Source organism: Hemitrygon akajei, chromosome 10 (genome assembly GCF_048418815.1).
Source record: "Hemitrygon akajei chromosome 10, sHemAka1.3, whole genome shotgun sequence".
NCBI classification, from domain to species: Eukaryota; Metazoa; Chordata; class Chondrichthyes; order Myliobatiformes; family Dasyatidae; genus Hemitrygon; species Hemitrygon akajei.
In genome coordinates this window covers 171,186,631-171,201,038 of record NC_133133.1, presented here as the reverse complement: position 1 = coordinate 171,201,038, position 14,408 = coordinate 171,186,631, and the positions used below count along the sequence as shown (strand labels likewise).

The 14,408-nt window shown below is 41.4% G+C and overlaps 1 protein-coding gene across 4 annotated transcripts in view; it reads left to right on the top strand.

The window, feature by feature from the left end:
• The window catches only part of frs2a (fibroblast growth factor receptor substrate 2a), a 107,095-nt gene that overhangs the window by 74,368 nt on the left and 18,319 nt on the right, over nucleotides 1–14,408 (top strand). For all 4 annotated transcript variants that reach the window (XM_073059690.1, XM_073059691.1, XM_073059693.1 and 1 more), the window contains one exon: nucleotides 9,732–9,918. In XM_073059690.1, the coding sequence (XP_072915791.1) occupies nucleotides 9,732–9,918 (187 nt within the window). The remainder of the gene's footprint in view (nucleotides 1–9,731; nucleotides 9,919–14,408) is intronic.

Here is a 14,408-nt window from a genome sequence, read left to right as displayed (position 1 = left end):
GCTTAGCAGAAAATTGCTCAAAATGAAGAAAAAACTCAATTGGCTTGTTTCATCAAACTGTGAATGACTATTGGAAATTAGTGTAACTTGGGTTGTCCAAATTCTTTTCTCTAGGGAATATGGCTGTTCAAATCTGCAAATTATCTAATGGAAATATACTAGTATTTCTAATTTTTCGCCAGATACCAATTTATAATAAAAGAAAATCTGCAGATGCTGAATATCCAAGCAACACACACAAATGCTGGGGGAGCTCAGCAGGCCAGGCAGCATCTATTGGGCCTAAATGTCAACAGTACTTTTTTCTGTAGTGTTGTCTATTTTGCTGAGTTCCTCCAGTGTTTGGTGTATGTTGCTCCAATTTATAATATTTCCTTTTGCATCAACTGCCCCTCCTCACTACACATTACCTCAGTTTGTAAACCAGTTACTTATCTTCAGCACTATTATCTGCCTTTCCTATGATACTTCTTGCATTGAAATGTAGGTAGCTCAGGACACTAGTCATACCATGCTCAACATTTTGATTCCTAACTTTGTCTCAGGTCTCCAGAGTCTTCACTAACTATTCTGCCACTCTGGCACCATCCCCCTGCAATTCTAGTTTAAACCCCACACACAGTGCAGCATTAATAAACCTTCTAGGATATTAGTCCCCTCCAGTTCAGCTGCAAACGGTCTCTTCTGTACAGGTCCCACCTTCCCTGGAAAAAGCCCAATGATCAAAAAAAATCTTAAGCCCTTCCTCTGACACCAACTCCTTTGCCACATATTAAACTGTATAATCTTCCTCTTTCTGGCCTTGCTAGCACGTGGCATGAGTAGCAATCCTGAAATCACAACCCTACAGGTCCTGCCCTTCATCTTAGCACCTAACTTCCTAAATTCCCTTTGCAGAGCCTCATCACTCATCCTACACATGTCATTGGTACCTACAAGGACCATGACTTCTGGCTGTTCACCCTCCCACTTAATAGTGCTGAGGACTCAATCCGAGGTACCCTGGCACTCGGGAGGCAACAGACCATCCGGAAATCTCGTTCTTGCTCATAGAACCTCCTGTCCATTCCCCTAACTAATGAATCTCCTATCACCACAGCGCACCTCTTTGCCCCCTTCCATTCTGAGTCACAGAGGCAGATTCAGTGCCAGAGATCTGACCACTGTGACTTTCCCACCGACAGTATCCAAAGTGGATTACCTGTTGTTGAGGTGGATGGCCACAGGTGTACTCTGCACTGGCTTGTTAACCCCTTTGTGTCACCCAGTTTCCTGTGACCTTTACCTTGGGTGTAACTACCTCTCTATCTATATCACCCCTTCAGCCTCCCAAATGATCCGGAGTTCATCCAGTTCCAGCTCCATTTCCTTAAAGCAGATTGAAGAAGCTGCAGCTAGATGCACTTCTTGCAGTTGTAGTAGTCAGGGATACCGGTGGTCTCCACGCCTTACCACGTCTCGCGAGAGGAGCATTCTAATATCCTGCCTGACATCCCTGCTGTCCTAGCTGAGCAGATATAAAGAAGAGAGCGAAAAAGCGAGTCTTTTTTTCCATTACTTTCTTTGAATGAAGCTGCGAAGAGCTAAAGCCTCAAGATGGCTACTCTGACTCTGTCCACTCCAGTGATGGCCATTGCTCTTGTCTCTGTTGCTAATCAATTGCAAATGCCAATCAGTGCTGGTTAAAGCTCTTTTCCACAGTAGTGATCTGCTGCTGCCTTTTCTACTCGGGCAGTGTGCATATTCTGCTACTCTTAAAAATTTTTCGTCTACCTTGTCTCTCTTGCGAGATGCATAATCCCCTTTTTTAAAATTTGCCTTAAATGTTGAGTGGGGTTTCTCCCAACAGGAGAATCTAAAAGTGAGAATCAATGCCTCAGGATATGAGGTTAGCTATTTAATGGTGAGATGTGAAGAAAAATCACCACTCTCAATGTTTATGGCACTCTCTACCCTAGGGGCTTACAGTTGTTTAACTAAAGACTGTATGTTTTTGGAGACCATTGGAATTGAGGTAGAAGGTTTAATAAAGAAGCTGCCTGGGGGTTGTGTGAACTGCTTCTGTTTCTTTTCTTATAAACAATTTCTTATCAAAACCTGGTTTATTTTTTAACTACTCATGTTAATATATCCACAGTTAAAGGTTCACAAACACGAGAAATTTTGCAGAAGTTGGAAATCCAAAGCAACTCACACAGAACGCTGGGGGATCTCAGTAGGCCAGGCAGCATCTATGGAAAAGAGTAAACAGTCGACGTTTCGGGCCAAGACCCTTCATCAGGACTCTGCATTTCCTAGTTCCATCCTCCTAAGCTCCAACTATATTATGTCATGTGGTTTCCTTCTTCAAATCAATTCATTGAAAACTTCTTGCACTTTTCTAGTTCCTCCAGACAGTGCAAGTATTTGCTTCCCCCTGGCCATTCTACTGAGATTTAAATTCTTCAAGTTGAGTGTAATATGACCCAACCGTACTTTCTGTTTTACTGTATCTTTCATTGCTACAGTGTGACCATACTGTTAATTCACCTTGATATCTCAAACAAAACAAACATTGGCTTGTATGCTTTAACATCTGTGTGCCCTGTGGCTCTATTCTCTCAAATCTGCTTGACCTCCTTGGTAGAACTGCTGAATTTACATAATGTAAATGGTAAAGCAGATATGTACAATCATGGCAGGAATTATGCAAAGACTGGTGCAAAATGAATAATGAGGTGGAAGGGAAAAGGAAAAATTACACTATATTATTAGTTACAAATAATGGGCTCAAGTGACTATATGAAAATATCTAATGTTACTTGGAAAAATAGCATATGCTTTGAGAAATCACAATGTTTTTGTAAGGAACTTGGGAGATTTTGAAGCTTTAGTCAGGAAAAATTTGAAATCAAATCATGAACATGCATCTGTGAAACCTACAACTTGTCTATTTACTTAGACAAAATCCTGCCTATCTGCAAAACAAAAGCTATCAATAACATTACTTCCAAAAAAATCGTTAAAGCAAATTGCTTGGCAGTAATATTAAAATATTTCAGTCAAACAATTTATCTAGATTAATTCTGCATGTTAGGATATTGCTCTGCATTAAATTTGTCATGCAAATACACATGACTGGTTTTTATTTTGTTTTAGACTTGGACATCTGGTTTATAGCTGCATCTGGAATTCTTTCATTCATCTTTTTTGAGTAATTTCAGGGATATTTTTAGTTTTTATTAGTACTTGGCAAAATTGGGTATTTTCAGTTGTAGAAACTCCAGTTAAGGTGTGCAACATGAAGTGTCTAAAAGAGAGCTGAGTTAAAATTGATGATACAACGGTGCATGCACATTCAGGTTGTAATAATTCCATTTAAATTTACTAGCATCACCACCATCATGCTGTTGATCCGTATCCTGTACAGACAGGGGTTCTCAAACTGGGGTCCACAGACCTCGAGCTTCATGGTATTGGTCCACAGCGTAAAAGTTGTGAACCCGTTTACAAACAAAGATTGATGAGTACTCTTTATGCACAAGTTGGAAGTCCTTTTCAGCATTCTTGGAGCAAAATGAATGAAATGTATTGACAGTTATTGCTGGCATGGAGGTTGGAGGTTTTTTTTCCCCAAGGCCTTCATCATTTTTGTTAAGATTGTATTGGTTAAAGCTAAAAGATTTGAGTAGTGAGAGTCATATTGCACAAATAGACCTGGCATAGATGTCCCTAAGATTCAGCTTACCAGCATTTGGCTTGTAGCTTTCTATGCATTGGCATTTTGAGATTTGTCTAGATCTGTGGTTCCCACCTGGGATCCATGGACCCCTTGCTCAATCGTGGGGGTCCGTGCATAAAGGTTGGGAATCCCTGGTCTAGATATTTAAATCTTGTGAGAATATCTGTCTTATCCACCCATTTGGGAGGTGAATTACAGATTACACTGAATGAAAACGATGCCTCCTCGCATCCACTCCAAGCCTCTTGCCCATCAGACCTAAAAGCTCCAGATTTTGACACCTGTTAGAATCAGAATTAGGTTTATTATCGCCGGCATGTGATGTGAAATTTGTTAACTTAGCAGCAGTAGTTCAATGTAATACATAATCTAGCAGAGAAAAAAAGTAATAATGAATAAAATAAAATATTAATGAACAAGAAAATCAACTACGTATATTGAATAGATTAAAAAAGTGCAAAAACAGAAATACTGTATATTTTTTAAAAAGTGTCCAAAGATTCAATGTCCATTTAAGAATTGGATGTCAAAGGGGAAGAAGCTGTTCCTGAGTCACTGAATGTGTGCCTTCTGTACCTCCTACCTGATGGTAACAGTGAGAAAAGGGCATGCCGTGGGTGCTGGAGGTCCTTAATAATCGACGCTGCCTTTCTGAGACACTGCTCCTCGAAGATGTCCTGGGTACTTTGTAGGCTAGTACCCAAGATGGAGCTGACAAGATTTACAACCTTCTGCAGCTTCTTTCGGTCCTGTGCAGTAGCCCTCCCATACCAGACAGTGTTGGAGCTCTCCACGGTACAACTATAAAAGTTTTTGTGTGTATTTGCTGACATGCCAAATCTCTTCAAACTCTTAACGAAGTATAGCAGCTGTCCTGCCTTCTTTATAACTGCATTGAGATGTTGGGACCAGGTTAGCTCCTCAGAGATCTTGGCACCCAGGAACTTGAAGCTGCTCACTCTCTCCACTTCTGATCCCTCTGAGGATTGGTATGTGTTCCTTTGTCTTACCCTTCCTGAACTCTACAATCAGCTCTTTTGTCTTACTGACATTGAGTGATAAGTTGTTGTTGCGGCACCACTCCACTAGTTGGCATATCTCACTCCTGTATGCCCTCTCATCATCACCTGAAATTCTACCAACAAGGGTTGTATCGTCAGCAAATTTATAGATGGTATTTGAGCTGTGCCTAGCCACACAGTCATGTGTATATAGAGAGTAGAGCAGTGGGCTAAACACACACCCCTGAGGTGCACCAGTGTTGATAGTCAGCGAAGAGGATATGTTATCACCAATCCACATAGACTGTGGTCTTCCGGTTAGGAAGTTAAGGATCCAATTGCAGAGGGAGGTACAGAGGCTTAGGTTCTGCAACTTCTCAATCAGGATTGTGGGAATGATGGAATTAAATGCTGAGCTGTAGTTGATGAACAGTATCCTGACGTCATTGTTTGTGTTGTCCAGGTGGCCTAAAGCTGTGTGGAGAGCCATTGAGATTGTATCTGCCGTTGACCTACTGTGGCGATAGGCAAAATGCAATGGGTCCAGGTCCTTGTTGAGGCAGGAGTTGAGTCCTTGTGAGCGCTGCTGGGTGATAGTCATTAAGGCAGCCTACATTATTCTTCTTAGGCATTGATATAATTGTTGCCTTTTTGAAGCAAGTGGGAAGTTCTACCCATAACAGTGAGAGGTTGAAAATGTCCTTGAATACTCCCGCTAGTAGTTTGGCACAGGTTTTCAGAGCCTTACCAGGTCCTCCATTGGAACCTCCTGCCTTGCGAGGGTTCACTCTCTTTAAAGACAGCCTAACATCGGCCTCTGAGACGGAGATCACAGGGTCATCAAGTGCATCAGGGATCCTCACAGCTGTAGTTGTGTTCTCCCTTTCAAAGCATACATGGAAGGCATTGAGTTCAACTGGTAGTGAAGATTTGCTACCATTCATGCTATTAGGTTTCGCTTTGTAGGAAGTAATGTCTTGCAGAACCTGCCAGAGTTGCTGTGCATCCGATGTTCAAAGGTTTAATTTAATGTCGGAGAAATGTATACAATATGCATCCTGAAATGCTTTTTCTTCACAACCATCCACAAAAACAGAGTAGTGCCCCAAAGAATGAATGACAGTTAAACGTGAGAACCCCAAATTCCCCCCCCCCCCCGAACGTAAATGGCAGTGGGCAACAATCCCCCCTTCCCCCCCACCGGCAAAGCGAAAAGTGCACCCGCTACTGAGCAATCTCGCCTCCAATCTTGTTCGAAATTATCTCTTCACCCTTGAAATAGCCCTCCGCAAATCATACCTAATTATTTGGTACAGGCCGTGGTCGCCAGACTTGAATGCCACAGATCTAGCCTTCAGCAGACGACATACCTCCTGGTTCATCCACGGCTTTTGGTTTGGGAATATGCAGTAAATCTTTGTGGGCATACACTCATCCACACAGGTTTTAATGAAGTTGGTAACAACTGCAGCGTATTCATCCAGAATTGAAGATGAATCCCTGAATACAGTCCAGTCCACCAATTCAAAGCAGTCCTGTTGGCGCTCCTGTGCTTCCCTTGTCCATACCTTCACTACTGGTGCTGCAGTCTTCAGTCTCTGCCTATACTCAGGGAGTAGAAGTACAGCTAGGTGATCAGAATTCCCGAAGTGAAGACATGGAATAGCACGGTAGGCATTCCTGATGGTGGTGTAGCAATGGTCCAGTATGTTGTTTCCTCTGATTTTGCAAATGATCTGTTGATGGTAGTTGTTTAGTGATTTTTTTTCAGTCTGGCCTGGTTAAAATCTCCCAAAACGATGGTGAAGGCGTTAGGGTGCGCTGTTTCGTGCATGTTGATCCAAATGCTCAAATCATCTAAAGGCTGCTTGACATTGGCCTGAGATGGAATGTAAACTGCTACCAAAATGACCCCAGAGAACTCCCATGCTAGATAAAAAGGGTAACACTTTACTGCTAGATATTCCAGGTCTGGTGAGCAGAATTGAGACAGCACTGATATATTTGTGCACCACGAAGTGTCGATCATGAGGCATACTCCTCCACCTCTGCTTTTTAGAGACTTCATAGATCTATCCTGACAGTGTATAGAAAACCCATTGATCTGGATTGCTGCATCCGGTATGGAAGGGGTTGACCAGGATTCCGTGAAACAAAGGACACACATGGTCCTCATTTCCCTCTGATTCAGCATCTTAGCTCTGAGATCATCGATTTTATTCACCAGAGACTGCACGTTTGCCAGCCAGATAGTCAGTATAGGGAGTTTAAAGCCCTGTTTCTTTAAACGCACTTGTAACCCCACTCTACACCCGTGCTTCCTCCAAGGTGTCCTCCGTGGCTGCAATTGGTGTTGTTTCCATTGGTTTTAAGCAGCGATAGTTCATTTAAATGCATTAAGACATCTTTGTTGACTGTACTGACCTTGGAAGCAGTTGTGCTTTTTAGCTGTATCAGGCTGAAATGGGAATATCTAATCATATCCATTGAGAGTACTGCTGCTACTCGAGACGTGCCTAGGTGCCCCGGAAGTTACAGGGAAAATGTCCTATATCATCTCATTTTGGTGTCCTTCCTTCAAGGGGAACAAGCCTAGTCTATCCAGTCATCCTCATAACTGAGATGCTGCATACTGAATAAGATTTTGGAGAATTTCCTCTTTAGTGCAGTCACTACCTTCATATGATATGGAAACAAACACAGTAGATTGTACTCCTGTGGTCTAACTGATGTTTTATAATAACCATAACCTCCCTGCTCTTCTACACTGGGCCCTGTCTAATACAAGTAAATTTCCTGTTTGCCATTTTCATCACCCTATCTACTTGTGTTTCCATCTTCAGATTTGTACACTGAGACCTGTGTGTTCCTCATACTCCCTAGGCCATACCATTCACTGTCTTGCCCTTATTAGTTTGTCTTCCCAAAGTGCATCATCTCACAATTATGAGGATTAAGTTCCATCTGCCATCATGTCATCTACAAATCTAGTAATCATATCTCCTACATTCATATCCAAATCATTAATGTCATTTACATCACCAGTCACAGGTTTCCTTTCACAGTCCAAAGACAAACTGGGTTAGCAGGTTAATTGGTCATCGTAAATTGCCCTGTTGGGGTTAAATAGGTGGATTGCTGGGCGGTGCAACTCAGTGGGCTGGAAGGGTCTGTTCTCACAGTATCTCTAAATAAGATAAATAAATTCCAAACACTGTCTCCTATTAATGGGCCAAGTTTGGATCTAGAATGAGAAACAGAACACTGGAAGAACTTGGTGGGTCAAGCAACAACTGTAGAGGTAAAAGGTGGAAGTCGATGTTTTAGGTCAGGACTGAGGGAAAGGAGAAAAGTTCCCAGTATATGGCAGTACCTAGAGGGGTGGAATAGAGGCTGGAGGTAACAGGTGGAATGAAATGGAGAAGAGATATTGGGCAGATGGAACCAGGTGAGAGGAAGAGGATGGGAGAGGTGAACAAGGCTTACAATCCAGTGGTATGAACATTGAGGTTTTTCAATTTGACGTGACCCTCACCAAGTGTTCCCACCCCAGACACATTACCTTGTTCACCAAATTTCCTTCCTTTTGTTTATTTGTCCTACCCCCACCCCACTTAATTCTATCTGTTCACCCCTTCCCAATCTGCTTCCACCATTCACCTAATAGCTTCTGTCCCATCCCACACCTCACAGAATTCCACCTGCCCATCTTTTCCTCTGCATTTGGTTCCACCTTTCCCTACTAACCTCAATCTCATGCCCATACTGCCCTATGCTGGCAAACATTCTTCTTCCCACTCAGTCCTGATGCAGGGTATTGACCTGAAAAATCAACCTGTAACTTTTGCTTCTACATATACTGCTTGACCGGTCAAGTTATTCCAGTGTTCAGTTTTAGTTCCAGATTCTGCCATCTGCAGTCTTTGTTTTCAATTCTGGACCCATCTGCTAACTTGCCATAAATCCCATGAACTTCAATCTTTTGAACTAATCTCCTCTGCAGAATGTTACCCAAGTCCACATAGATGATAACAACTTCATTCCCTTGTATCACAACCATTTGTTCCTTTTTTAAAAAAAAAAGTCAGTCAAATCTTTCAGAAGGAATCTTCCCTAACAAAACCATGCTGATTTTCTGTAATTAATAATGGCTTTCCCAAGTGCAGATTAATCCTTAGAATTTTTATCAATAACTTCCCTTCCATTGATAGATTTACAGGCCTCTAATTAAGTGGCATATCCTCATTGTCCTTTTTAAGTAAGGATATTACATTTGCTATTTTCCAGTCATCTGGCATCTCCTCTGTAATCAGCAAATATTCAGCCTGGGATACATCCAATCAGGCCCTAGGGGTTTATCCACCTTAAAGACCACTGTGACATCTTGTACCATCTCCTTTGTATTGATAAGATGTTTTAGAATTCTACTCCTGTCCCTAAATTTTCTAAATATCCTCCTTTATGAATACAGATGAGAAGTAACCAAGGGGATCTCATTGAAACTTACCAAGTATTGAAAGGACTAAATAGGATGGATGTGGAGGGGATGTTTTCTCTGGTGGAGGTTTCCAGAATTAGAGGGCACAGCCTCAAAATTGAGGGGCAACCTTTTAGAACAGAGGTAAGGATGAACTTTTTTAGCCAGAGAGTAGTGAATCTGTAGAATGTTCTACCGCAGACTGCAGTGGAGGCCAAGTCCATGGGTATATTTAAGGCAGAAGTTGATAGTTCCCTGATCAGTCAGGGCGTCAAAAGATATGGCGAGAAGGCAGGTGTATGGGGTTGAATGGGATCCAGGATCAGCCATGATGGAATGGTGGAGCAGACTTGATGGGCTGAATGGCTTAATTCTGCTCCTATGTCTTATGGTCTTAAGGTGGAGTTTCCAAATTTATCAATGTAATTTGTTTCAAGAAAATGTAATCGTGCTGATGGCTATTTTGGTACCCTCGATGCAAAGAATGCCTAAATTGTAGATTATTGAGAATCCTCTATATTTCCCTTTCTAGGTAATTAATGTGGATGATGATGGTAACGAACTGGGTTCTGGTATAATGGAACTTACAGATACAGAACTGATTTTACATACACGGAAGAGAGATGCTGTGAAATGGCCCTACCTCTGTTTGCGTCGATACGGCTATGATTCAAACCTCTTCTCTTTTGAAAGTGGCCGGAGGTGCCAAACTGGACAAGGTACTGTCACTTATTTAATTGAATCTTGAACAATTGTCTTATTTTCTGCAATCTATGCACAAGAGCATGCAAGCAAAAGAACCTTGTGGATATCATGGAAGTATTCTTAAGTACGGTGTATAGTAATTCTGAAATGCACAGTTCGAATTTGATTATAATTTATAGTCATGATTCATTTTTGATAATGTTGAGGATTTGTAATTAGTTCTACCACTCACTAGATTTACTTTTCTAACTGGGTTTATTTTCTATTGCTGATGTTTTGTGTTTTATTACTATTTTGCATATTTGCTAGTTTGTTTTGTGAAAAATATTTATAGACCATCCTTATTCATTCATCCCAGAAATGTTCTAAAATTTCTGTATTTTAGTTACTAATTATGTTTATTCAACATTGAGTACTCATGTCAATTATTTCTGAAACAAATACTAAATATACAATTTTACTAAATTGTCCTTCTTGATTTAAGGAAATATTCTAGACTAACTTCTCTAATTTCTGGTATAGTTCTATAAAATGGCCTCTTGTGTATATTTGGCTGAAGCATTTCCCCAATCTTTTCAGAGATCTTTGACATTAAAGTTCAATGTAAATTTATTAAAGTACATATGTCACCATGTACAACCAAAGATTCATTTTCTTGCTGGAATGTTGAATAAATCTATTATAGAATCAATGAACGACTTCACCATGGATCAGCATCATTGTTTCACTATGTGCCGATTGTTATAGTATATTTCCTTTGTTTTTCTCAACCACCGACGCTGACATTTGTTCATCGCTTCCTTTAATTTGCATTTTACTTTTCAACGTCCTGTTGGCTTTGTTGTTTGTGACTCTGAATTGGACGTAGTACATGAAGTCTGCTGAGATACCAGGCCTGGCTTGCGCATCAGCGGTTCAAAGGTTCACTGTATTATCAATGTATACAGCTGTGAAATTCCTCTTCCCCAGGTAGCTACAAAACCAAGAAGAGGAAAGAATGGCAGCATGATCATCGACCCCCCCCCCCCCAAATCCCTCCTCCCCGTACAAAAACAGAACAGGCACATCAACCCCCAAATCCTCCTCCCCCACACTCAAAGAAGCAAGGAAGATCGAGCGAAAAACACAATATAAAAGACTTATAAGACTGAAGAAAATTTCAATAGTCCAATTCCATATCCTAAACATAGAAAACCTGGGCAACATTCTCTGGACTCTGCGGCAGGCCTTTCCCTCTCTAGCAGAGCGATTCTCAACAGGGATCAAGAGGCAGTCTCCCTTCTTCATAGCAGAGCGATCGCCCAGTGATAAAAAAAGGCAGGTAGTGGCACTCAACTTCCACATTTGCCTCAATATTTCAATCTCCCTCATCACTTTAATTGGTAAAATGGAGTCAGACATCAGCTTGCGCTCTCTCCCACAGCCTTCTCACCACAAGGTTTGCTCACACTGCCTCTCCCTCCCAGAAACCTCACAGAGACTGCAGAGCACTGAAGCATACAAACCATCTCCAAACTGCAAATCACAGGCTTCAACGGTTCCAGAATCACATTCAAGATGAAAAACAAACGTAAAATACATAAACGAAGTAAAATATATGGTTTCATGATCTATCCAGAAGGAGTCGACTGAAGGAGCGCCATCTTGACTAATGTGTTTCAGCACAATTCAATGAATAAGTGTCACAAAATATTCCTACGTGCAGTACTTTACATTTATCTGTATAGAATTTCATCTCCCACTGCAGTAAAACTGGTACACCTCAGATGTTGCCTGATTGATAGATTTTCCATATTCCCAATACATTTTTATTTCACTTCTTCTAATAAGATAATAAATATTTAATATGGCAGTATACTAAATATAGTAGTATAATTAATCCTTCAACAAATCCAGTAATTTTAAAGGAAGCACAAAAATATATAGATTGGCACAGAATCATGGGCCGAAGGGGCCCATACTGTGCGGTATTGTTCTAAGTAAATTCAGATCTCTAAGTTCCAAGGGAATGTGGTAATCAGGAACTGCTTTGTATTGAGGTGAGCATGATGCAGATACAGGACAGTCAGGGTTTCCTAAAAAACAGATCATATATTATCTGAATTTTACTGTACTCTGCCATTCTTATTTTCACAGTTGCTCTCTGCTAGTCTCCCTAACCTTTTATGGTGGCAATACATCTGGACCACTTCAGAAAATTTTCTGTATGCATGTTGACTAGAAGCAGTACTTTTCCATAGAAAGATGACCGTTTTTGCCTCCATCCTGGGAGGATGGGTGTTGCTGCCTTTCTGATGATTTATGTTGGTGGGGTGATCACCCACAGGGATGTTTTATGTTGCTGTATTTTGTCTGACACTGGTATTCAAGTGGAATTGTGAAGAGCAAACCAAGCAAATGGATAACCGAAAGAAAGTAAATGCCTTCAGAAGAGGGAGTATTTTTTTAAAGAAAGTAGTTTACTTGAATGTGTTAAATCCACCACTAATGCTTTCTGGTGCGCTGAATTACTTTTGTGCTCATAGAAAATAGAATGGTACAGCGCAGGAGTGGGTCTGAACTGATCATAATGCCAATTTAAAGTACTCCCGTCTGCCTGCATATGATCCATATCCCTCTCTTCCCTGCCTATTCATCTGTCCATCTAAATGTCTCTTTGCTGTCTTACCTCTCTTGACAGGGCATTCCAAATATCTATGATTCTGTGCAAAAAAACTTTTCCTCCCCTCATAAGACAATAAGACGTAGGAGCTAGGCCACTCAGCCCATAGAGTCCACTCCGCCACTTCATCACGGCTGATCCCAGGTCACATTCAACCCCATACACCTGCCCTCTCACCATATCCCTTGATGCCCCGATCAGTCAAGAATCTATCAACTTCCGATTTGAAGATACCCATGGACTTGGTCTCAGCCACTGTCTGTGGTAGAGCATTCCAAAGATTCACCACTCTTTGCCTAAAAAAAAAATCCTCCTTAATACTGTTCTAAAAGATGGCCCCTCAATTTTGAGGCAGTGCCCTCTAGTCCTGGATATCCCCACCAAAGGAAGCATCCTTTCCAGATCCACCTTATCTAGTCTTTCCAACATTCGGTAGGTTTCAAAGAGATCCCCCCCCTGCATTCTTCTAATTCCAGTGAGTACAGGCCCAAAACTGCTAAGTGCTCCTCGTATGTTAACCCCTTAATTCCTAGAATCATCCTCGTGAACCTCCTCTGGACTCTCCAATGACAATATATCCTTTCTGAGATAAGGGGCTCAAAACTGTTGACAATACTCCAAGTGTGGTCTTGACTAGTGTCTTATAGAGCTACAGCATTATCTCCTTGTTTTTATATTCTATTCCCCTTGAAATAAATTCCAACATTGTATTTGCCACCTTTATCACAAACTCAACCTGTAAATTAACTTTCTAGGAGTCTTGTACGAGGACTCCTAGATTCCTTTGCGTATCTGATGTTTGAGCCTATGCCCATAATTGACCTTTCAACCTTTTGGGGTGGGGGAGGCACAGTCTATCTACTCTATCTCTGTCTCCCATAATTTTATGTACTTCTGTTGGGTCACCCCCTCTCTCCCCACCCCCAGCCTCTAATGCTCCGGGGGAAGAAAAGCTTTGTCCTGTTGGGTGTGGTCTTCCATTGGTTCTGTTGTTTGTTGGATTTACTGTCTATGCCTGCAAGAAAACAAATCTCAGTGTTGTATATGGTAATGTATGTACTTCGATAATAAATTTATTTTGAATTTTGATCTCTGCTTATAGCACATAGTCTAATCAGATCCAATAAGCATCTTGGTGAAACTCTTGCAAAGCTAACACTTCCTATAATGTGACAATCAAAACTGCACACAATACCCAAAATGTGGCCTAACCAAGGTTATATACAACTGTAACATGGCTTCTCAACTCTTGTACTCCAATCCCTGATCCATGATAACAAGTCTGCTCTCTGCCCTCTTTACCACCCTATCCTCTTGTGTATCACTTTCGGGTAGGTCTGCACTTGTACCCCAAGATACCCCTGCACAAGAGTGCTCCTGTGGGTATATTCACTCCATATTTACCCCATACCTTCCTCTTGCGTATGACCTCCCAAAAAGCTTCACCTCACATTTGTCCAACTTAAACTCCATCTGCCAGTTCTCTGCCCTAATTTCCAACTGATATCTATCCTGCTGTTTTGCTATCCACAACTCCAACAATTAATATGTCATTTGCAAGCTAATCAGACCCATCTAAGTTTTTGTCTCTATCATTAATATCTATTACAAACAGCAGTGGTTCCAGCATTAATCCTTGCGGAAGAGCACGAGCACTGGTCACACATCTTCTGTTAGAAAAGCACCCCTGTACCATTACCCCATCTGCTATGACCAAGCCAATTGTGGATCCAATTCACCAACTCGCCATGGGTCCCATATGACTTGTTCTTCAGGTCCAGCCTGCCATGAGAGACTTTGTCATAGATGTAGTGATATACCTGTCTGTGAAAGGACATGTTT